The sequence below is a fragment of the Podarcis pityusensis genome (assembly GCF_964106645.2).
Source record: "Podarcis pityusensis genome assembly, chromosome: 13".
Taxonomy (NCBI): Eukaryota; Metazoa; Chordata; class Lepidosauria; order Squamata; family Lacertidae; genus Podarcis; species Podarcis pityusensis.
Window position 1 is genome coordinate 29,002,968 of NC_138038.1, and position 21,985 is coordinate 29,024,952.

The 21,985-nt window shown below is 39.8% G+C and overlaps 4 protein-coding genes and 1 pseudogene across 5 annotated transcripts; all 5 read left to right on the forward strand.

Moving 5' to 3' along the window:
- Positions 1 to 1,627: 1,627 nt before the first annotated feature.
- Positions 1,628 to 2,560, forward strand: LOC308461543 (olfactory receptor 5V1-like; the record flags this gene model as incomplete). Its single annotated transcript, XM_080978540.1, has 1 exon — positions 1,628 to 2,560. The coding sequence occupies one exon, from the start codon at positions 1,628 to 1,630 to the stop codon at positions 2,558 to 2,560; it is 933 nt and encodes a 310-aa protein (XP_080834666.1).
- A 5,370-nt stretch (positions 2,561 to 7,930) lies between these two features.
- LOC308461540 (olfactory receptor 5V1-like) lies at positions 7,931 to 8,898 on the forward strand (the record flags this gene model as incomplete). The annotated part of the gene is made up of 1 exon (XM_080978537.1): positions 7,931 to 8,898. The coding sequence occupies exon 1, from the start codon at positions 7,966 to 7,968 to the stop codon at positions 8,896 to 8,898; it is 933 nt and encodes a 310-aa protein (XP_080834663.1). The 5' UTR covers positions 7,931 to 7,965.
- A 1,834-nt stretch (positions 8,899 to 10,732) lies between these two features.
- LOC308461482 (olfactory receptor 6F1-like) lies at positions 10,733 to 12,266 on the forward strand. The gene is made up of 2 exons (XM_080978473.1): positions 10,733 to 10,815; positions 11,143 to 12,266. The coding sequence occupies exon 2, from the start codon at positions 11,152 to 11,154 to the stop codon at positions 12,154 to 12,156; it is 1,005 nt and encodes a 334-aa protein (XP_080834599.1). The 5' UTR covers positions 10,733 to 10,815; positions 11,143 to 11,151; the 3' UTR covers positions 12,157 to 12,266.
- Positions 11,436 to 17,072, forward strand: LOC308461497 (olfactory receptor 6B1-like; annotated as a pseudogene). The gene is made up of 2 exons (XR_013991508.1): positions 11,436 to 11,525; positions 14,554 to 17,072. The product of XR_013991508.1 is annotated as an olfactory receptor 6B1-like (transcript).
- Positions 17,073 to 19,021: 1,949 nt separating this feature from the next.
- Positions 19,022 to 21,751, forward strand: LOC308461486 (olfactory receptor 6F1-like). The gene is made up of 2 exons (XM_080978476.1): positions 19,022 to 19,190; positions 20,724 to 21,751. Exon 2 carries the CDS (start codon positions 20,733 to 20,735, stop codon positions 21,717 to 21,719), a length of 987 nt encoding a protein of 328 aa, XP_080834602.1. The 5' UTR covers positions 19,022 to 19,190; positions 20,724 to 20,732; the 3' UTR covers positions 21,720 to 21,751.
- Positions 21,752 to 21,985: the final 234 nt, after the last annotated feature.

Sequence of the window (21,985 nt, forward strand, 5' to 3'; positions counted from 1 at the left end):
TTACAGGCTGAGAATACTTTTATTTTTTACATAACTTTCTTTATTTGTAATGGGAATCTTTGGATTGTTCCTTTGTAGCTACGCTGTATCTTTGCATTTTTGCTTTTCCAGGCTGTGATGTTTTATAGTTTATATGTTTGTTTGATTGTTTGTTTTCTTTCCTTTTGTTATATTTGCTTAGCTTTTTTTGAATTGTTAACGCAAAAGTGCAATTTGATTAAGAAGTTCAGTTTAAAAACTGTAACTTAACATCAAGAAGAGGGCTTAGGGTTTCTATTCTCTTATACAGGGTAAAATGTATACTGATATGTTTGTATTAGGAGAAATTCATTTCATTTCATTTCATTTATTACATTTCTGTGCCTTGGTTCACTCACATGAGTCACAAAGCGGCTTACATACAATAAATAACACAGTAGGACATCAGAATTGCAACATAAATTATATAAAATAATTCACATGAACATGCAGATGAATTTTCATAAGGATTTTAAAGAATTAAAATATACCTGTGTGGAAATGCAGAGAACTGAACTGAATATAGGAAAACTGGAAAACTGAGAGAAATGAAAATTGTTGGATTTACCCATTTCTATCCCCTGTACCTGTAATAAAATATACCATACTTTTCTGTGTATAAGACGCCCCCATGTATAAGATGCCCCCTATTTTCGGGGACTCAAATTTAAGAAAATGGGGGGAGACGGCACAGAGTTGTTGAGCTTTCCTTTTTTGCGGAGAATTGCCCAGAGTTGTTGAATTTTTTGAGGGGGAATTAACCAAGGTTGTTGAGATTTTTTGGGGGGCATTGCCGAAAATTGATCACCTGCATGCGTCCAAAAATCCACCTCACATCTGTCTCTTCACTGGTAGAAGCTGCCAATCGCCCGCCCAACTGCTGCAGTGTCAGCTAATTAACACCAGCCATTGACGCAGCAACCAATTACATGCCCAATAGCCACTGACAGCCACAGCAGCAACAAATCAAATGTCCACCCTATCAACTATACATGTATAAGATAACCCCCACTTTTTAGTATATTTTTTAAAGAAAAAACCTAGTCTTATACACGGAAAAGTATAGTATACAGCTGAATACTACATATTAAGCTAACACATAGTTTGATCCTGAGGATGAACATCTTCTAGACATTGCATTAAATAATTCTATTTTACTTCCCATCTTGTTGCTTAGGCCTTATTCTGGGTGCCACTCACACCTCAGATTATATTTAAAAGATACACAGGTTAGGGATTTTAATGTAGTAGCACTTAGAGTTTGAATATGATTCCACTGGAAATGAGGATGGTACTAATAGTCTCTTATTTTTAATGCATGTCTCTGTTTATTCTAAAAGGCTTTTCTAGGATAGCATTGCTAGGTATTTTTCAAGCCGTCTTTACGGATGGAACAAGTGCATTTTTATAGGTATAATATTCTGTCCCCCCCCCCATTTTTTGCACACCGCCACAATATTTTAAAATGATGTACTGTTTCTTAAAAGGAAAGAAAAAAAGTTGTGTGCATTTGTATAATCGGTGTTCAACCTGTGTGCATGACTTTTGTTTATGGCAACATGACACTTATCAGTTTCCCCTCATTTCTAAAACAGAAAATCCTAAAACAATGGGCAATGAAACAGCACTGACCGAATTTCTCATCTTGGGCTTCTCTGGTCTTCAGGAGCTGCAGCTGTTGCTCTTCTCATTCTTTCTTATCACATACATCTGCACTCTGGTGGGGAACATCTCCATCATTACCATTGCCTGCCTGGACCCTCAGCTTCACACACCCATGTACTTCTTTCTAGGGAACCTCTCTTTTCTGGATATCTGTTATACCAGCACCAATGTCCCTCAGATGCTGGTCCACCTTCTCTCAGAGAAAAAGAGCATCCCATATGCCAGTTGTATAACTCAGCTTTATTTCTTTGCCTCATTTGTGGGTACTGAGTGCATCCTGCTGGCTGCCATGGCCTATGACCGCTTTGTAGCTATATGCCATCCTTTACACTATACAGCCACAATGAAGAAAGGGTTTTGTCTCCAGTTATCCGGAGCCTGTTGGGCAAGTGGTTTTCTCAACTCAGCTGTGCACACCTACTTTACCTTCCAACTACCTTTCTGTGGGGTAAATCAGCTCAATTATTTCTTTTGTGATATCCCTCCCCTTCTGAAGATTTCTTGTGGAGACACTTCCCTCAATGAGATCATTCTTCTTGTCATTGGGGTCTTCATAGGATGGACCCCATTTGTCTGCATTGTCCTCTCTTATGTCTACATCATTTCCACTATCTTGAAGATACGCTCCACTGAAGGAAGGCTCAAAGCCTTTTCCACCTGTGCCTCACACCTGACCATTGTCCTCTTGTATTATGGGAGTGCCATCTTCACCTACGTCCGTCCAATTTCCACCTACTCTTTAGACAAAGATAGAATCATTTCTGTCATTTACAGCATTGTCACACCCATGCTGAACCCTTTAATCTATACCTTGAGAAACAAAGTTATTAAGGGTGCACTGAAAAAGATATTTATGGGGAAGCTATATTTGAAATGAAAGAATAGTTGCATGTTATCTTAGATGATGATGATTAACTTGTTCAGTTGGTTAGGGTATGGTGCTGATAATACCAAGGTTGAGGGTTTCATCCCCATATGGGACAGCTGCATATTGTTGCACTGAAGTGGGTTGGAGACAATTATCCCAAGGCTCCCTTCCAACTCTACTGTTCCATGATTATTTGATTCTCTTAACATTTAATCTTCACCTATTTATTGTTTGGGATTAACGTAAACAAAAATAAGATGGACAATGACTGAATTACCACAGTGGCATTTTAGTATCATTAAATTAAACATGCTTTCATTTGTCTTTCTCTTTTTCTATCTGGTTTATGTGTATGTGTGTGAGAGAGGGAGACATTTTGTGAGAGAAAGGCCTGAGTTTTAATTCTAATATTGTTTTATTTTTGAAACTCAACTGTAAGATCTTTAATCCTCAAGCCTGAATTGGAGTAACTAATTTATTTATTTTTGCCATATTCATATTTCTTCCAGTACAGGCAGCTATAGATAGCTACAGATCTGGTTGGATTTGCCCACAGCACATTCACAAATCCTGTGGTGTATGGCTTTTGCTTCACAATCTGCTTTCCTACAGGATCTTCTTGCTTTACAGATTCTACACAGATACTCACCTTTTCAAAGGGAAGGTTTAGAAATTCTTTTTAAGAATTAGCCCTCTCCATCTTGTTTTGGGGACAGATGCATAGCTCAATGTGTGGCCCTTGGGATGGCTTGAGGCAAATAATACTGATTGGGGGAGAGTGATTGGGGCCCCAGAGCAAATTGGTGGTGTGTCCTTGCACAGCTCTAGTAAAAATATGAATAATAGGCAAATTGCATACAAAAATGCGGATAATTAGGAGAGATGTGCAGCAAAATGATGGCCAATTTTCCCAAATACTTTTTTTAAACAAGGTGGGGGGCAAGAAGGCCAATGTGAAGAAAAATGGCTGCTTGAAACTGTCATTCCAGAGAAGCACCAGAATCCTATCTCCCTGAACTGGTAGCTATGGTCCACAGCTCCCCTACTGTGATGCGATGTGATTGTACAGAGGGAATGTCAGTGAAACCAAACATAAACTAAATGACCTCTCCTGTTAGTTTGTTTTCAAGCTATGGGAGAAAAATAGGTCTAACGAGGGCTTGCAATGAGACCAGGCCACACCAAGCATGGCTCCTACCTTGACAAACTCTGGTAAAGCTTTCAGGAACAGAGATCTTAATCTCAGGGACTTGTTCACTTCCCATATAAGACATTGTTAAAGAAACATGGGGATATATGGCCCAAACAGCTGGTGGATATCTCACAGAGAAAGCTGGAAATGAGCCTTGAATGCAATAAGCAAATTCATCATTCACAATGTGACAACATGGAGATCAGGGAGAAACTGAAAGAGGCTGAAAACTCTGAGTGCAGACAGAAGCTTGTGTAGATTTCAAAAAGAGGTGAAGCCAGATCTAACTTCCTTCATTGTTACTTGGTTCAAGACACTAATTCATGGCATCCACTTTAATTGTTTTTAATATTGTTTTTAATGCTGTAACCCACAATGGGACCTTAAGGTGAAGGGCCATTAATAAGTATAACAATATTAATAAGTATAACAATAATAATGATGATGATGATTTGGAACATATTCACAGTATGGTTGACTCCAATCTCAGAGAAGGAGTGCCCACACATGATGTGGTATTGTGTTTTGCCTGTATTGTGCTTTGCTTGTTACAGGAAAGAAAAAAGAAACTAACAGGATAGTTCACATGACAACCAGCCATCTGTGGTTCTAAGAAACCCTTAGAAAATGCCATGATCTGAAACCATTTATGGAAAGTTACAAGATGTGGGAATCCAATACCAGTGGGTTTTTCCCTTTCAGCTAGTTGTCATGAGAAGCCTGATGCAACTCAATATCGCTAACAGATGTGAGGCTACTGATCTATTGACAGCATTACATCCTGAATTATGTCCAGAGGCAGTGCACGATGACCCATGAGTAGACAGAGAAGAAGATGCAGGAGAAATCATAGACACCAGATGGGAAGAAGTCTCTGCTTCAAACACACACACAGAGGTTTGGATCCTCACCCTACTCCTGCAAAAATAAGCAAAATAAAATAAACAGTTACATTCCAGGCCCCCGCAGCATAAGTGAAATCATATGAAGTGGGGAGCACCTTCTAAACACCCTTTAAACACCCTGTCTGCCAACCTCTCTTCAATCCATACAAAAATGATGTACCCCAAAATATCCATAACTAGAACTGAAGCTCTAGGGCCAGCAGGGGGCTAGAGGACATGCGGGAGAGTGGCTGCTGCTGTTAGGCAGAGAGGTTGAGCAGCATGAACAAAGCCCCACTGTGCCTCTGATCTATTTGGGGCTTACTCCGCCCCCACTGATGTCCTCTTCAGACTCTGTGGAGGGCCTCCTTGTGAGCCACAAGGACTCTCCAGCTCCCTCTCAGTATTTCTGGGTTTGAATTTAATTATTTACTGGCATATATTGAGAACTCTTTAGGCTATAGTCTTCAGTTGCAATTAAGGGCACTGTGGGCTGCCTGGCAACATTGCAGCAGAAATTAATTGGGGAATAAGTCTCACATGGTTTCTGAATATATTTATATGCGCATGTGTGAGATACTGTACTGGGGTAAGTGTGTGATACCTGCAGATATTTACCATCCAACATGCAATTGAATTAGCTATTTGAAGTGACCAATTTTTCCTTTGATATTTCAATGCACAGTGAGTACAAAATAATACTTCATTTCCAGTGAAAAGTACCTACCAGCTGTAAAAATCAGTGTGCTTCTTTATAGCATGAATTGTAACTTCGTTGACTTCAAAATTTACTCCAAGCACAGATTTGCACTGCATGTTCCACTAGAAGTGAATCTGGTCCAGAATTTTGCTGGGTGTTTGGTCCTTGAGCTCTGATGTTATCTACAATCACCTGAATTGTGGTAGTTTTGTGTTTTAAGAACATGTGTTCCTAGGTATGTCTCAGTGTGTCCTTCCATTATATACACAACTGACTTGATTAAGATGTTCATGCTAGAAGAAAATAACTGACAGAAAATTGTTTAGAATCTGAATGTTAGTGTATAGAACACACACACACACACACACACACACACACAAACAAACATTGTTAAGCTTATCTCTTGTAATGCATGCCATGTTAAGACACAAAAGAAACAATAAAAAGGTTACAGCTTTTTAGCTTTGCAGATTCAAAGTTAGAAATAGGGAGGCCAGTAGCAGAACATACATAAACGCAGGAGGTGTTGTTTGCCTGAGAGATTCAAGTTATGTGTGGAGTTTTTAAAAACCTGGAAGCTACATTATAATAAAAGTTTGGGCTGCAGTGGGTAGCAAGCTGTGCAGGGCTGGGACACAGTATCTTAGAAATCTGAAGGGTCAAACCAGATGTTTGCTGAATGCAGAGCACATTATTAGGCTATTTGTGTTTTCTTAATGGATTAGATGCATAGGGTAACAATGTGTATTGTGAATGCAGAGCATGGGTAGGGAAGACTGACCTCTTCACTTCCCCATCATGCTCAGAATGGAGATAGCCTCCTCATCCTGTGTGGTTTGGATGATGGGGACTCCCTCACCCCATTAAGGCTCCTAGCAATGGGGAGCAATCTCGAATCCAACTGCAGCAGAGGAGTGAAGGAGTAGAAGAGTTTGGATTTGATATCCCACTTTATCACTACCCTAAGGAGACTCAAAATGGCTAACATTCTCCTTTCCCTTCATTCCCCACAACAAACACTCTGTGAAGTGAGTGAGGCTGAGAGACTTCAGAGAAGTGTGACTAGCCCAAGGTCACCCAGCAGCTGCATGCAGAGGAGTGGAGACACGAACCCGGTTCACCAGATTACAAGACTACCGCTTTTAATCACTACACCATGGTGGCTCTCCACTCCCTTCCCTCTATGCGTCTTCCCTTGTAAGTATGGTCTTCCGCTAGAGATGGGGAGAAATTCAATTCAGGTCTCATTTAAATGCAGACTTACTTCATTCACACTTCCTAAAACAATATGAGAGCTAGAGAACAACCATCCTTTGAAGTGTATACTTTTCCGAATTTTGCAATGTGGTTTTCCATCTAAGTAATATGTAGAAAAATGTACACACTACTATGCATAAAAATGTATATACAGTGGTACCTTGGGTTACAGACACTTCAGGTTACAGACGCTTCAGGTTACAGCCTCCGCTAACCCAGAAATATTACCTCGCATTAAGAACTTTGCTTCAGGATGAGAACAGAAATTGCGTGGTGGCGGCGTGGCAGCAGCGGGAGGCCTCATTACCTAAAGTGGTACCTCAGGTTAAGAACAGTTTCAGGTTAAGAACAGACCTCCAGAATGAATTAAGTTCTTAACCCGAGGTACAGAAAATAATATTTACTGTATAGCCAGTAAATATTATTCAAATAATATGATATATTATGGAAAATTGCTTTGCCAAAATGTGTGTATTAGACAAAATTGCAAACAGATTTGTTTACATTCAGATAAATTCACACAGATATGCTGATTAATTTTCAAGAGGATTTTTAAAAATTAAAGTATTGGCAAACTGATCTGGAAAAGTGGAGAACTGAACCTTATACAGTGGTACCTCGGATTACGTACTTAATTCATTCCGGAGGTCCGTTCTTAACCTGAAACTGTTCTTAACCTGAAGCACTTTAGCTAATGGGGCCTCCTGCTGCTGCCACACCGCGGGAGCACGATTTCTGTTCTCATCCTGAAGCAAAGTTCTTAACCCGAGGTACTATTTCTGGGTTAGCGGAGTCTGTAACCTGAAGCGTATGTAACCTGAAGCCTATGTAACCTGAGAGAAAACTGAGAGAAATAAAAACAAGATATGAAACTGGATGCTACATATTAAGCTAATGTCTAATATGGCCCCAACGCTCAACGTCTTCTAGACATTGCATTAAGTTTTTCTATTTTACTTTCCATCATGTTGCTTAGGATCTATTATGGGTGCCACTCCTACCACAAAAATCAATTTAGCAAACACCTAAGTTTTAGTGTGGCAACATTCACACCTTGGAACATGCTTGCTGTGGAAATGGGGATGATGTGAATCTATTAAGGATTTCAAACAAGCTTTTTGTTGGCCATTGGTTCATGCTGGCTTTACAGATGGATCTAGTGTATTTTTACTCATTTATCCTTGAGTTTCCTTTGAAATCCTTTTTTGTGCACTGTCACAATATATTCAAATGGTGTGTAGTTTATTGTTTTAACAAATGAATAAAAAGTTGTGCGCATTTACAGAATTTCTGATCAGTCTCTGTTCTTGGCTTCTTCTTATGGTGGCAGGACACTTATCAGATTTTTTTTCTCATTTCCCAAACAGAGAACACCAAAACAATGATCAATGAAACAGCACTGACTGAATTTCTCATCTTGGGCTTCTCTGGTCTTCAGGAGTTGCAACTGTTGCTCTTCTCATTCTTTCTTATCACATACATCTGCACTCTGGTGGGGAACATCTCCATCATTACCATTGCCTGCCTGGACCCTCAGCTTCACACACCCATGTACTTCTTTCTAGGGAACCTCTCTTTTCTGGATATCTGTTATACCAGCACCAATGTCCCTCAGATGCTGGTCCACCTTCTCTCAGAGAAAAAGAGCATTCCATATGCCAGTTGTATAACTCAGCTTTATTTCTTTGCCTCATTTGTGGGTACTGAGTGCATCCTACTGGCTGCCATGGCCTATGACCGCTTTGTAGCTATATGCCATCCTTTGCACTATGCAGCCACCATGAAGAAAGGGTTTTGTCTCCAGTTATCCGGAGCCTGTTGGGCAAGTGGTTTTCTCAACTCAGCTGTGCACACCTACTTTACCTTCCAACTACCTTTCTGTGGGGTAAATCAGCTCAATTATTTCTTTTGTGATATCCCTCCCCTTCTGAAGATTTCTTGTGGAGACACTTCCCTCAATGAGATCATTCTTCTTGTCATTGGGGTCTTCATAGGATGGACCCCATTTGTCTGCATTGTCCTCTCTTATGTCTACATCATTTCCACTATCTTGAAGATACGCTCCACTGAAGGAAGGCTCAAAGCCTTTTCCACCTGTGCCTCACACCTGACCATTGTCCTCTTATATTATGGGAGTTCCATCTTCACCTACGTCCGTCCAATTTCCACCTACTCTTTAGACAAAGATAGAATCATTTCTGTCATTTACAGCATTGTCACACCCATGCTGAATCCTTTGATTTATACCTTGAGAAACAAAGATATTAAGGGTGCACTGAAAAAGATATTTATGAAGAAGCTGTATTTGAAATGAAAGATATGTTGTATTTTATTTTAGGTTTGTTTTTTTTACTTGAACATTTAGCATTCACCCAATCTATTGCATGTGATTAAAGTAAGCAAGAATAAGAAAAACAGTGACTATGAATTATCACAGTGACATATCATTAACATTGTTTAAAACAGCCAAAATTTCTAGTTCTGCTTTCATTTATGTTTCTTTATTATATTTTGTTGCAATGGCCACATTTTCATTCTAATGTTGTTTTTACTTTTGAAACTCAACTCCCAGATCTCACATGATCACACTGATCAACCTTTATTGGTGCAACTAATCTGTTTATTTATGCCATATTTTCCTTTCCTCTAACAAACTCTAGACAGAGTTCATGGTTCTTCACATGCACAAATAGTGTCTTATACAAACAGTGCAACTAGTAACCAACACTTCATTTGTCAATGGTCAATGGTCAAGAAATATTGCAAACTATCTTTCTTAATTTAAAAATTTGACATCTTTGCTCTCCCATAAGTTGGTACCCCTGGTTCCTATACCGGAAATAATGGAAGTAATCAGCTTATTATATGAACATGTGCCTAACAAACAATTTCCTGGGAACACATTGTGTTTGGAAAGCAGGGCCTGTGTGCATAATTACATCTGAATTAACAAGCATAAGATTGTGCTTCATGATTAGGGTTTTAAAGTGAATAAATGTAAACATGATTACGTTATTATTATTGCATAGTTAGGATTCCCATTAGTATACAACACTTTGGTTTTCTGGAACCTTGTTCAGAAGACACATAATTAATCACCGGAGACGTTCAGTTCTAGGATATGTTTTCTTAAGCAAAAACAAGATGAAATATTGGGGGGAGGGATTAACGTTCATAAATAAATGCCTCATTGCTGAGATATATATCATATATGAAGGAAATGGATATAGAACTTCTGTCATGCATGCGCTGAAAATTAAAAAGGCATAGTACATTGCTTTATTTGAAAGAAAAATCACACAGAGAGATACAGGAAGAAGATTCAATACATCATGCATAAAGAACAACAACTTTTAAAAAACCGGATTCAGGTAGGCAGCCGTGTTGGTCTGTCGTAGTCATAATAGATAACAAGATGAAAAAGATTATAAAAAATTATTAAAAGATGATCCAAAAAGAACTCCCTTAAGAGAATAAAGTCTTTAAAGACAGTCTTTAAAAGAATCTTTCCCAATTTTTTTTTTAAATAATTCATGTAGCACCTTAAAATCCCTTGCCCTTCCCTGTGAAACCAACTGCCATCATTAACTGTCATCAACAGTTACAAGGTTGTAGCAACCTCTGCTTCAGAGTATCTGAAGAAGTGTGTATACACACGAAAGCTCATACCTAGAAATCTTATACTTAGTTGGTTTTTAAGGTGCTACTGGAATTATTTTTTTAAAAAAACTTTTTTTGAAAGATTCTTTTAAAGACTGTCTTAAAACAAAAACACTTCATTCTTTTTAGATCATCTTTTAATATATATTTTTTAATCTTTCATCTTGTTATTTATTTCAAAAAAACAATTGATACTCCATATTCTCCCTGGCCATTCAACAAAACAAGATATTGCTAAACCAGTGAGAAATGATTCTTGACAGGAATACATTAAGTTTACAAATGAAACTAATCATGACAAAATTTCAAAGAAATACAGGGGCATGTTGTTAATGTTTGATGCAACATTAAAATTACATATTCTCTGGATCCCCCTCCTCCATGCAACAATGTTCAGCAGTAGAAAATGATTGTCCTGGAGAGCTCTGGGTAAGTGCTGTCTTAGAACTGTAAATGCCAGCTAACATTTGAATTGGGGGGGGGGGGGGGCTAAGCCTTCTTGGTAGGCATGGAACTCCCTGATGATACAATTCTCTCTCTCCCTCTCTCCTCTTTTAGATAGGCCCTGAAGGTATTTCTTCTGTGTTTAACTAGGGATAATTGTTGGTACTGTAAGTTTTTCAGTGACTGGGAATTATATATTTGATTGGATTAATATTAAATGACTATATCACTTTTATCTTATTTAGATTATAATAGTGATTTTTTTTCTTTCTCTCTTGGTTTCGAAAAATGCATTTTATGTCACTTTGGGAAGATGTTTTTATTAGGAAAGGTAACATGGAAATCTCTTCCATAAAAAATAAAATAAAATGGCACCAGTGCTACGTGTGGTGCTTGATGTCTTGATATCTAATAATTCACTAATTTGTATTAGGGCCTTTTCCCCCTTCTTCAGACATACAATATGGAAAAAAGAGAAGAGGGAAATCAAACCATCATCACAGAATTAATTCTTCGGGGATTTGGGGATTTTCAAGATCTACGGATTGTCATCTTCATCTTGTTTCTAGCCATCTATATCCTTACAATGACTGGAAACATCCTCATTGTTGGATTAGTTGTGACAAACCACAGCCTCCACACTCCCATGTACTTTTTTCTGGCAAACCTCTCTTGCTTGGAGACCTTCTACAGTTCAACCATCTTGCCCAAGGTCCTTGTCAGTTCCCTGACTGCAGAGAGAGCCATTTCCATCCCTGGCTGCATTGCACAATTCTATTTCTTTACTGCACTGGTAGTTACTGAATGTGGTCTCCTAGCTATGATGTCTTATGACAGGTATGTAGCAATATGTAAACCTCTGCATTATGGAACTCATATGACAGCTAAGCGATGTGTTCTCATGGCAGCTGGCTGTTGGATTACAGGTTTTTTGGCAATGTCAGTAATGATGTATCTGATGACAAGGTTGACATTTTGTGGTCCCAATGAAATAGAACATTTCTTCTGTGACTTTACCCCTGTGGCAAAAATCGCTTGCAGTGAATCTCAGAAATTTGAACTAATGGGTTTCATATTCTCAACCATTTTCACCGTGCCTACATTTTTATTGACTCTGACCTCATACACATTTATTGTAACCACTATCCTGAGAATCCCATCTGCTACTGGAAGGAAAAAGGCCTTCTCTACATGCTCATCTCACCTTTTTGTAGTGACAATTTATTATGGCACCTTAATCATAGTCTATGTGCTGCCCAATAATGAAAATATGAGAAAGCTAAACAAAGTCTTCTCTGTTTTTTACACCATTCTTACTCCTCTGGTCAATCCACTGATATACAGTCTCAGGAATAGGGAAGTGAAAGTGTGCCTTAGGAAATCTGTTGGTAAACTGACTAATGGCATATGGTCAAAGGAAATTCAAGGAACTGTTTTTAGTTTGGGATGGAATCCTAAATCACCCTAGATTCATTTCCCTCACTTCAAATTGACTCCAATTTCCCAGTATTGCAATATTCTCAGCTTAATTGTGCTTCGAGCCCCAAAACCCATCCCCCATGGAAATAAAGACACAGTGGAGACAGAATTTAGTTTAAATGTTGATGGGCAAATTTTGGCCACAACTTTATTAAAATACACAAATGTGACTGGTATTGGTTTAGGCATTGGTATCAAACTACAGTGGTGCCTCGCAAGACGAAATTAATCCGTTCCGCGAGTCTGTTCGTCTTGCGGATTTTTTGTCTTGCGAAGCACGGCTATTAGTGGCTTAGCGGCTTAGCGGCTATTAGCGGCTTAGCAGCTTAGCGGCTATTAACGGCTTAGCGGCTTTAAGAAAAAGGAAACAAACTCGCAAGAACTCGCAAGACATTTCGTCTTGCGAAGCAAGCCCATAGGGAAATTCGTCTTGCGGAATGACTCAAAAAACGGAAAACTCTTTCGTCTTGCGCGTTTTTCGTCTTGCGAGGCATTCGTCTTGCGAGGTACCACTGTATATATAGTTCCTGCCCCACCCTGCAGGAAGCCTCCGAAGGGTAATCAACCAGCAGGGGGAGCTCCATCAATGTATATAGACTGGTGTTCACCCCTGGGGTTCCCAGGGGTCCTGGCATGGCCCTAGCCCCTCTCCAGGCTTTGGACAAGATCCAGACCCCCGGATTCCTTTAACAGAATACCCTATTCATTGGAGGGGCAGGTGATGGCCGCACCTCCGCTTCCCACATTCCCCTAAACCAATGCCTAACCGCCAAACCTTACAAAGTTGTGACGATTGCTAAAAGGTAGGCAAAAACCAAGTGGCCACAGCCAGTCTGCCACATTGGAAACAATTCCTACCTTGCCCCCGTTCCAAAACAGGCGACCAAACAAAGTCCAAATCAAGGTCAAACACAACCTAATTATCAGGTGGGTGGGTGGGTGTTCAGCAGCGCAAAGCAAAAGGAGGTCCCTACGTCATGCTGCCAAATAAATACCCCCAACCCCCAACCTTGCCACGCTTCTGATTGGCTAAAGGCCATTGGCATAACTGTGGCACCACCGGCTTGGAGCAGGGCAAGCCCCGCCCACAAGCTGGTTAGGGAAGAGTTTCAGTGCCGAGCACAACATGGAGGATCCAACTTATGTTCATTTTGAAGCATAAGTAACAGTGAGATGTGATGAAAACATCCATGACTGATGGAAATCTTGACAAGCTGACTCAGGGCATAATGCCCCAGAATCTAAAGAACTATTTAAGTTTAGAGTAGAAATTAATGCTTACTGGTGGAAGATAGTGAAGTCTTTAAAGGGTTTATTTCCAATTTAACTGCTGATCCAATTTGCCTGATGTCCCAGAGAAAGATTTAGACAATAAATCTTTCTCTGGGACATCAGGCAAATTGGATCAGCAGTTACCGTATTTTTCGCTCTATAACACGCACCCGACTATAACACGCACATAGTTTTTAGAGGAGGAAAACAAGAAAAAAAATATTCTAAACGAAACAGTGGATGTATGATTTTGTGGTTCATGCTGTGGCCACAGACATGTGATCTGACAGTGAGTTTGGGGTAGCCCAATGCAAAAATCCTGAGGATCCATGTGGAATCATGCTTTGTAACCACGTTTTTGCACCACTGCGGCCCCAGGCAACAGTGGGTGTGTGATTTTTTTGGTGCAAGCTGTAGCCATGGACATGCTATGTGATCTGATGGTGAATTTGGGGTGACCCAGTGCAAAAATCCTGAGGATCCATGTGGATCCGTGCTTTGTAACCAGGCTCTCTGTCCCTCTCTTCTCTCCACTCAGCGGCTCTTCTCCCGCTTTGCTGTTTCAAAGCGAGCCATGGAGGAGGGAAGGAAGGGGAACCATGGATCCTCTGCTCACGACTGCAGCAGATCCCCCCCGCCACCCGCAGGCATTCGCTCCATAACACGCACAGACATTTCCCCTTACTTTCTAGGAGGAAAAAAGTGAGTGTTATGGAGCAAAAAATACGGTAAATTGGAAATAAACCCTTTCACCTGGAGGATTTTCATGTTCTTTACCACACAGAGAGTCCCATCTGTTTTCCATACTGGGGAAAAACATGGGAAAACTGACATGATTTCTCCAGCAGAGTAGATAGCACTGGGGCAGGGCTATTTGAGGAAAAGAAACTAAGGGAGTTTTAAGCTTGTTTTCTGATGCAGTATGGTCCTGATTCAGTTCAGCACCTTCTCCTGCACCTTCTTTAAAGAAAGAGGAATGTTGTGAGATCAGATTGTGGTTATCTTGTATCACATTTACTTGAGACCTCAGATTCAGAAATCAAGTACAAAATACAGTAGTGTCATATCTTTGTCCATATTAGGAAACAGGGAACTAACAAGATCTTCTTTTCAGTATCCCAGAATATCAACTTCCTTTCTGAACAGCAGTTTGGACAGATGTCCCCCTCTGCACACGCCTTTCTGAATGTCATCTACTTGACATGACAAGCCACTGAAAAGGTGTGAGCATATGTCATCACACATGTCCAAGCACTATTATGTTTGAATCTTTTTTAGCATAGATATAAATAAACTTGCCTAACAAGTTTAGATAGTCCATTGTACTAATTACCACACACCTGATTTCATTAACCCTTTTCACTTTGTTACATTGAGCAACAAGCAAACCTTTCCAGTTTCCATCTTAGTCTTCTGATCCCTTTTCTAAAGACTAGCATGCTTAACAAGCAAACCCAACTCTTTGTTAATGAAGGGATATTGGGGGGTAAATGTGCCAGAATTTCCTAGCAGACTGGGACTATTTTGTCAAATTTTAATGACCTAATCATCAACTTTACTTTTGAATATGACCCCAGGTGATTTAGTTACTCATTTAAATGAGACATAAGAGACACACATCACCAGGGGAAATTACTTTAGACATTACATACACAAAAACAAGTAGAAGGTGTAGATGACATTGGTCCTCGGAATATAATGTCTTCTTACCATGAGGTTTCATCTGTATAAATGAAATGGATGCAGAAGACAAACTTCTACCATTTATGCAATGAAGGCAGGAGAGGAGCAGTACAATACTTTACAGGAAAGCAAAAGCAAAGTATCAGAATAAGACAGATAGATTATCAGATACAGGAAGCATGATGATGAAGAAAAGTTTCTCCATATTCTGCATTTTAAGTTTATCACTCAACAGAATAAGATATATGTAAACTAAGAAATAATTGTCATGAAGGTGAGAAAAAAGATAATGCACAACAAATGCATGACTGAAGAAAGGAAGTGCACATACCATACATGACAATGTAAGTCACTGATATTAAATGAAGGAAAGCTTTCATTGACTACTGAAAGGGGGGAAAAGAACCACTGCTGCTAGATACAAAGGATGACAATGGCAGAAGGGAGAAATCAAACCATCATTACAGAATTGATTCTCCAGGGATTTGGGGATTTTCAAGACCTACAGATTGTCCTCTTCATCTTGTTTCTAACTATATACATCCTTACAATGACTGGAAACATCCTCATTGTTGGATTAGTTGGACAAACCACAACCTCCACACTCCCATGTACTTTTTTCTGGCAAACCTCTCTTGCTTGGAGACCTTCTACAGTTCAACCATCTTGCCCAAGGTCCTTGTCAGTTCCCTGACTGCAGAGAGAGCCATTTCCATCCCTGGCTGCATTGCACAATTCTATTTCTTTACTGCTCTGGTAGTTACTGAATGTGGTCTCTTAGCTATGATGTCTTATGACAGGTATGTAGCAATATGTAAACCTCTGCATTATGGAACCCATATGACAGCTAAGCGATGTGTTCTCATGGCAGCTGGCTGTTGGATTACAGGTTTTTTGGCAATGTCAGTAATGATGTATCTGATGACAAGGTTGACATTTTGTGGTCCCAATGAAATAGAACATTTCTTCTGTGACTTTACCCCCATAACAAGTATCGCTTGCAGTGAAACTCAAACATTAGAACTGATGTGCTTCATATTCTCAACCATTTTCACCTTGCCACCATTCTCATTGACTGTGACCTCATACACATTTATCATCATCACCATCCTGAGAATCCCATCTGCCACTGGAAGGCAAAAAGCCTTCTCCACTTGCTCATCTCACCTTGTTGTAGTTACAATTTATTATGGCACCCTAATCTTAGTTTATGTGTTGCCCAAGAGGGAAAATATGAGAAAGCTAAACAAAGTCTTCTCTGTTTTTTACACCATCCTAACACCTCTGGCCAATCCCCTGATATACAGTCTCAGGAACAAGGAAGTGAAAGAGTCCCTTAAGAAATCTATTGGAAAGCTGCATAAGATCATAGGGAATCAAAGACACTAATTTTGGATTAGGGGAGAAATTGGTGACTTCATCTTATGGATACTGAAGCCTTTATATACTGTCTAAATCTCTTTTTTTCTCTTGTCATACATATAGTGATGGGACAGAAGAAATTATACTATTTTTCTTGTGTCATTGATTATCACCATTCATGATCTGCTGAATTCTACCTGCTGTAGCTTGGAGCTAGGTGCGTACACTGTAGTTGTACACTGTAGTTTATTGAGTGCTGAAAGGGACACAGCTAAGAACCACCTGAAGCCCCATGAACCTTTTTGCCTGCCAATAAAAGCAATCCCAGTGCTTATGAGTGATTATTGTGATGTCAGCTGGTTCCAAGACTCTTCTTTGTTGTGAAATCTTGGAGGTGTTCTGGGAGGTTTTGCGGCTCTGGGTGAAAGTTGGAAGAGGGTTGTCGAGTGGAGCGGTGTGCCACAGGAGAATGAATTGATATTTGTTTGTATTTATTAGTAATTTGTGTTATTGATTTTATTTGGTGTTTTGAAAATATTTTTGTTGTTTATGTTTGCTTTATAGAACTTGGATATATATTAATATATAAAGTGGTATATAAATGGTCTAAACAATAAATAAATGATAATAAATTCCAGATCAACCCTATTGTGTCCAATTGCACCTTTCTACTGAAAGAAAACGTTTTTAAAAACAGAATGGGGAGGGAGCAGATTTTCAGAAATTTACTGTACCTTTCACTGCACACTTCACCCCCTCTAAATCTGCTGCAAAGGCACCATGCAGAGGGGAGGATGGAGGGGTGAAAATTACCTCCTCATCCCACTGATTGATTCCTCTTTCTCAGAAAATGGTCAGCATTGGTTTGTTGTTGTTGTTGGTAGTACTCAGCATTGCAACAGTTGCATGCTTGCTGTTGCTTGTTTGTATTGCATCAGTTTCACATTGTGACCACTCTGATGCCCTTCACAACTGGAAACCTCCAATTTCTAGCCACATGAAGTCAAGTGTGAATATTGGAGATATTTTCTTTGCATCAGGAAACATAGAATTTATTCTTTGAGACTATCGTCACCCCCAAATTTTCATAGTAATATTTATTTTACTGAAAGCAATATTCATTTGCAAGGTCTTTCCTAGGCAGAATAATTTGAGAAAGGGATGCGGGTGGCGCTGTGAATTAAACCACAGAGCCTAGGACTTGCTTATCAGAAGGTCGGCGGTTTGAATCCCCGCGACGGGGTGAGCTCCCGTTGCTCGGTCCCTGCTCCTGCCAACCTAGCAGTTCGAAAGCACCTCAAAGTCCAAGTAGATAAATAGGTACCGCTCTGGCGGGAAGGTAAACAGCATTTCCGTGTGCTGCTCTGGTTCTCCAGAAGTGGCTTAGTCATGTTGGCCACATGACCCAGAAGCTGTATGCCAGATTCCTCGGCCAATAAAGCGAGATGAGCACCACAACCCTAGAGTCGGTCACGACTGGTCCTAATGGTCAGGGGTCCCTTTACCTTTACTGCCTCAGTAGAATTTGCATCTTCAAAGGTGGGATATAGGCAATTGCCATCACACCAGAAGGAAATTTTGAGACACACAATATTTTGTGTAAACATGTTATACTTATTAAAATATAACAAACCAGAGGCCCTGCAAAACAAACTAATTAAACCAAAATACAGTTGTACCTCAGTTTTTGAACATCTCCACTGATGAACAGTTTGGTTTATGAACTCTGTATACCCTGAAGTAAATGCTTCGGTTTTCAAACACACCTGAGATGTCAGACATGCTATGCGGCTTCCACTGAGTGCAAGATCCTGAGGCCTACCTAGCTGTTGGCTGTTGAGTTTTTGTTTTTTGAACATTTCAGAACTCGAACAGTCTTCCGGAATGGATTACGTTCTAAAATCAAGGTACCACTGTAACCAAATAAAATACATCTGGGCCAGTGAATTCTAATAAATAGGGGATTCTATCCCTCTCGTCACCAGGGCTGCACTCTGTGTTCATGAAGCTAGGTTTGTTAAGGCACCTCCCTCTATGCTGTGGGCATCCTGGGTGTATGAACCTGACACGCACAACATAGCCTTGTTGGGCAACATTATCCCCAGTTTTTCTGCCAGGCTGAATGGCACCATCCAGCAGCAGCATAGGGTGAGGGGGACCATAGGGGAGGTTGCCCCAGGTGCAAAATTGTTAGAGATGCAAAAATTTGACACTTGCTGCTGCCTCAATACAGCTGTGTGCTTTTGTCATCAGGCTCCGTTGAAAATAGCTTCTCCATGCGAACCAGGAAGTGACCCCTCCAGGTAATGGAATGACTCTTTTTTTCTTACCTCTGTGGGTGTACCTAATCACAAACATTGCATTCTGTGAAGGTAAAAATTGAATTTGAATGTGACCCCAGGAGACTTAGTTCTTCCTTTAAATGAGACATAGGAGACACTTATCTCCAAGGGACATTAAATTAGATGGATACATGGGAAAAAGTGGCAGTTGTATGGGGGTTGGTCCTCAGAACATAATGTCTCCTTGCTGTAAGGGCTCATATGTACAGATGAAATCCATGCAGAACTCAAAGATGCAAATATCAGAACCAGAAAGAGAGAATAATAATACAGGGAGCATGAAGAAGAGCAGAAGGTCAATCTATGCTCCATATTTTGCACTTCAAGCATATCACTCAACAGAATGAGATAAAGGACTATACAGGTAAGAAACACTGCTCATGGGGGAGGGAAAACAAAATCAATGAGGAAAAGAGGCCAAGACCTCTGTATCTGAGTGATAGCCTTTCCTTAGAAGGTGGGAAGCCAGTAGTGTGATTAGCCTCCAAATTCCTGGGGCTATTTTCTGTACAATTGCATGACAAGCTGACAAGTAACAGAACATGCTTATGGCTCAATGAGGGATTTGAACCCTGGTCTCCCAGGTCCTAGCCTGACACTCTGACCATTACACCACCACCGGTTCTCACTGCAGGATCTTGTAAGGCTCCAAGGCCACATGTCTGGCTTCCAGAGGATCTGCTTCTTGTTTGCAGGGGAGTAAGCTGATTGATCAAATGTTATCCCACATGTTTTCCTTTCACTTTCTTTATCTGATCTTTTGGTGATGTCGGTTTCTTGCACAATAACTCCCAATCAACTTTAATTGCCCAAACTAAATTTATTAGTATGCAACTGAACATCATCCAAAAACAGAGACCCGAAGCTTCTTCACCTGAGGATCCCAGAGGGTCATTAGTTGAATGGACATCAGTCAGGGATTCCTTAGCTGTGATTTTTGCATTGCAGGGTGATCAATGCAAGATGATCCTTGGGGTGATTTCCATCTCTATGATATTATAGTTCTATGGGTTGCCTTTGCCTCTGGCTCTCCTTAGATATGTTGGTTCTCTTTTTATTGCCTACCTCGTATTTACTCATTTATCTGGGCCACCTATATCTGTCACAAGGGCACAACTAAAGAAAGATGAGATGTGGGAGATCAAATAATGGTGAGACTATAAACTAATACACTCACCACATATTCAATTAAGGACAGCTGTCATTGGCTGCTAGAAAGAAAAACAACTAAGATTAGTTTTACTCCTTGAATTAAATTTCTGAACTTCACCAGAACTACATCAACTACAATGCAATCCTCTAAACACCTACTAAGAAGTAAGATCTATTGAGTTCAATAAGGCTTACTCTTAGGTAAATGCATGTAGGATTGTGGCCTTAAGCTGAAGAGACTGGACATGCAGTTGTACAGATATCTTCCTTTCCATCCCCTTCCTACTCTTCTATTTTTGTATCAACGTTTTTATTGATTCATTCAAACTGGAATACAAAACTACTTGTTCTTTGCATTTATTAACACTGACAACAAACAATGTTCCTACTCAATAATCATGGAATGATGTGGGATGTAGAAATGCAAGTTATTCTCATACGCTTGTTTTTGCGTTGCTCCAAATAGGAAAACCATTAATGGAAGCTAAACTTGCACTTTGATAATGAGTGCATATGTATCCACTACAAAAGCATACACTGACAAGAGTAATGCTGTTGTGAAATGTGTAACACTAAACCTTCAGATCATTGTGTCTCAAACACACACACATAAGATATGGAAAGTTCTGGCAAAAGAGAATCACCTACACAATCCCTAGCAGAGCCATACTTAATAGTCATTGTACCGTATGCAGCAGCAAATAATGGTTAATAATTCAGTGAATTTTATTACATTTCCCCCTAGATACGAAGGATGGCAATGGCAGAAGGGAGAAATCAAACCATCATCACAGAATTGATTCTCCAGGGATTTGGGGATTTTCAAGACCTACAGATTGTCCTCTTCATCTTGTTTCTAACTATATACATCCTTACAATGACTGGAAACATCCTCATTGTTGGATTAGTTGTGACAAACCACAACCTTCACACTCCTATGTACTTTTTCCTTGCTAACCTGTCTTGCTTGGAGACCTTCTACAGTTCAACCATCTTGCCCAAGGTCCTTGTTAGTTCCCTGACTGCAGACAGAACTATTTCCATCCCTGGCTGCATCACACAATTCTATTTCTTTAGTTCTCTGATCGTTACTGAATGCAGTCTCCTAGCTATGATGTCTTATGACAGATACATAGCAATATGTAAGCCCCTACATTATGCAACCCTAATGAACAACAGGCTCTGCCTTCACATGGCAGCTGGGTCTTGGATTAATGGGTTTCTAGCAATGTCAATAATGATGTACCCAATGACACGGTTGACGTTCTGCGGCCCCAATGAAATTGAACATTTCTTTTGTGACTTTACCCCAGTAGCAAGAATTGCTTGCACTGAGGCACAAAAATTTGAATTGATGGGTTTCATATTTTCAGTCATTTACATCCTTCCTCCTTTTCTATTGACTTTGACATCATATATGTTCATCATCACCACTATCCTGAGAATCCCATCTGCTACTGGAAGGAAAAAGGCCTTCTCCACATGCTCATCTCATCTTGCCGTGGTTACAATTTATTATGGCACCCTAATCATAGTCTATGTGCTGCCCAATACTGAAAATATGAGAAAGCTAAACAAAGTCTTCTCTGCTTTTTACACCATTCTGACCCCTCTGGTCAATCCACTGATATACAGTCTCAGGAACAGAGAAGTGAAAGAGTCTTTTAGGAGGTCTGTTGGCAGGCTGACTCGTAGCTTAATGCCCCAGAAATTCCAAAATAATGTTTTTAAATTAGGGTGAAAACTTGAGCATCCTGCCGGAGGATTGTGATGTGTGTGTTTTTCTCTTGATTTTCTAAATCCTTTCTCTTGTCACATGTACTGTGGGAATTATATATTTGTTATATAATTTAAATCTATTTCAGTATTGTAACTTCTGTATGTTTTAAAGTATAGCTGTAATTTCTCTTTTTTTTCTTTTGTAAAATATTTTGAGTGTTTGTTTGTTTTTTACAATCAAGCAGTCTATAATTTTTATGAAATAAATAAATAAATATTATTATCTGA

What these genes read in the sequence shown, in the direction of transcription:
- LOC308461486 (XM_080978476.1), top strand. Translation starts at nt 20,733, where the DNA reads ATGGCAATGGCAGAAGGGAGAAATCAAACCATCATCACAGAATTGATT.
- LOC308461482 (XM_080978473.1), top strand. Translation starts at nt 11,152, where the DNA reads ATGGAAAAAAGAGAAGAGGGAAATCAAACCATCATCACAGAATTAATT.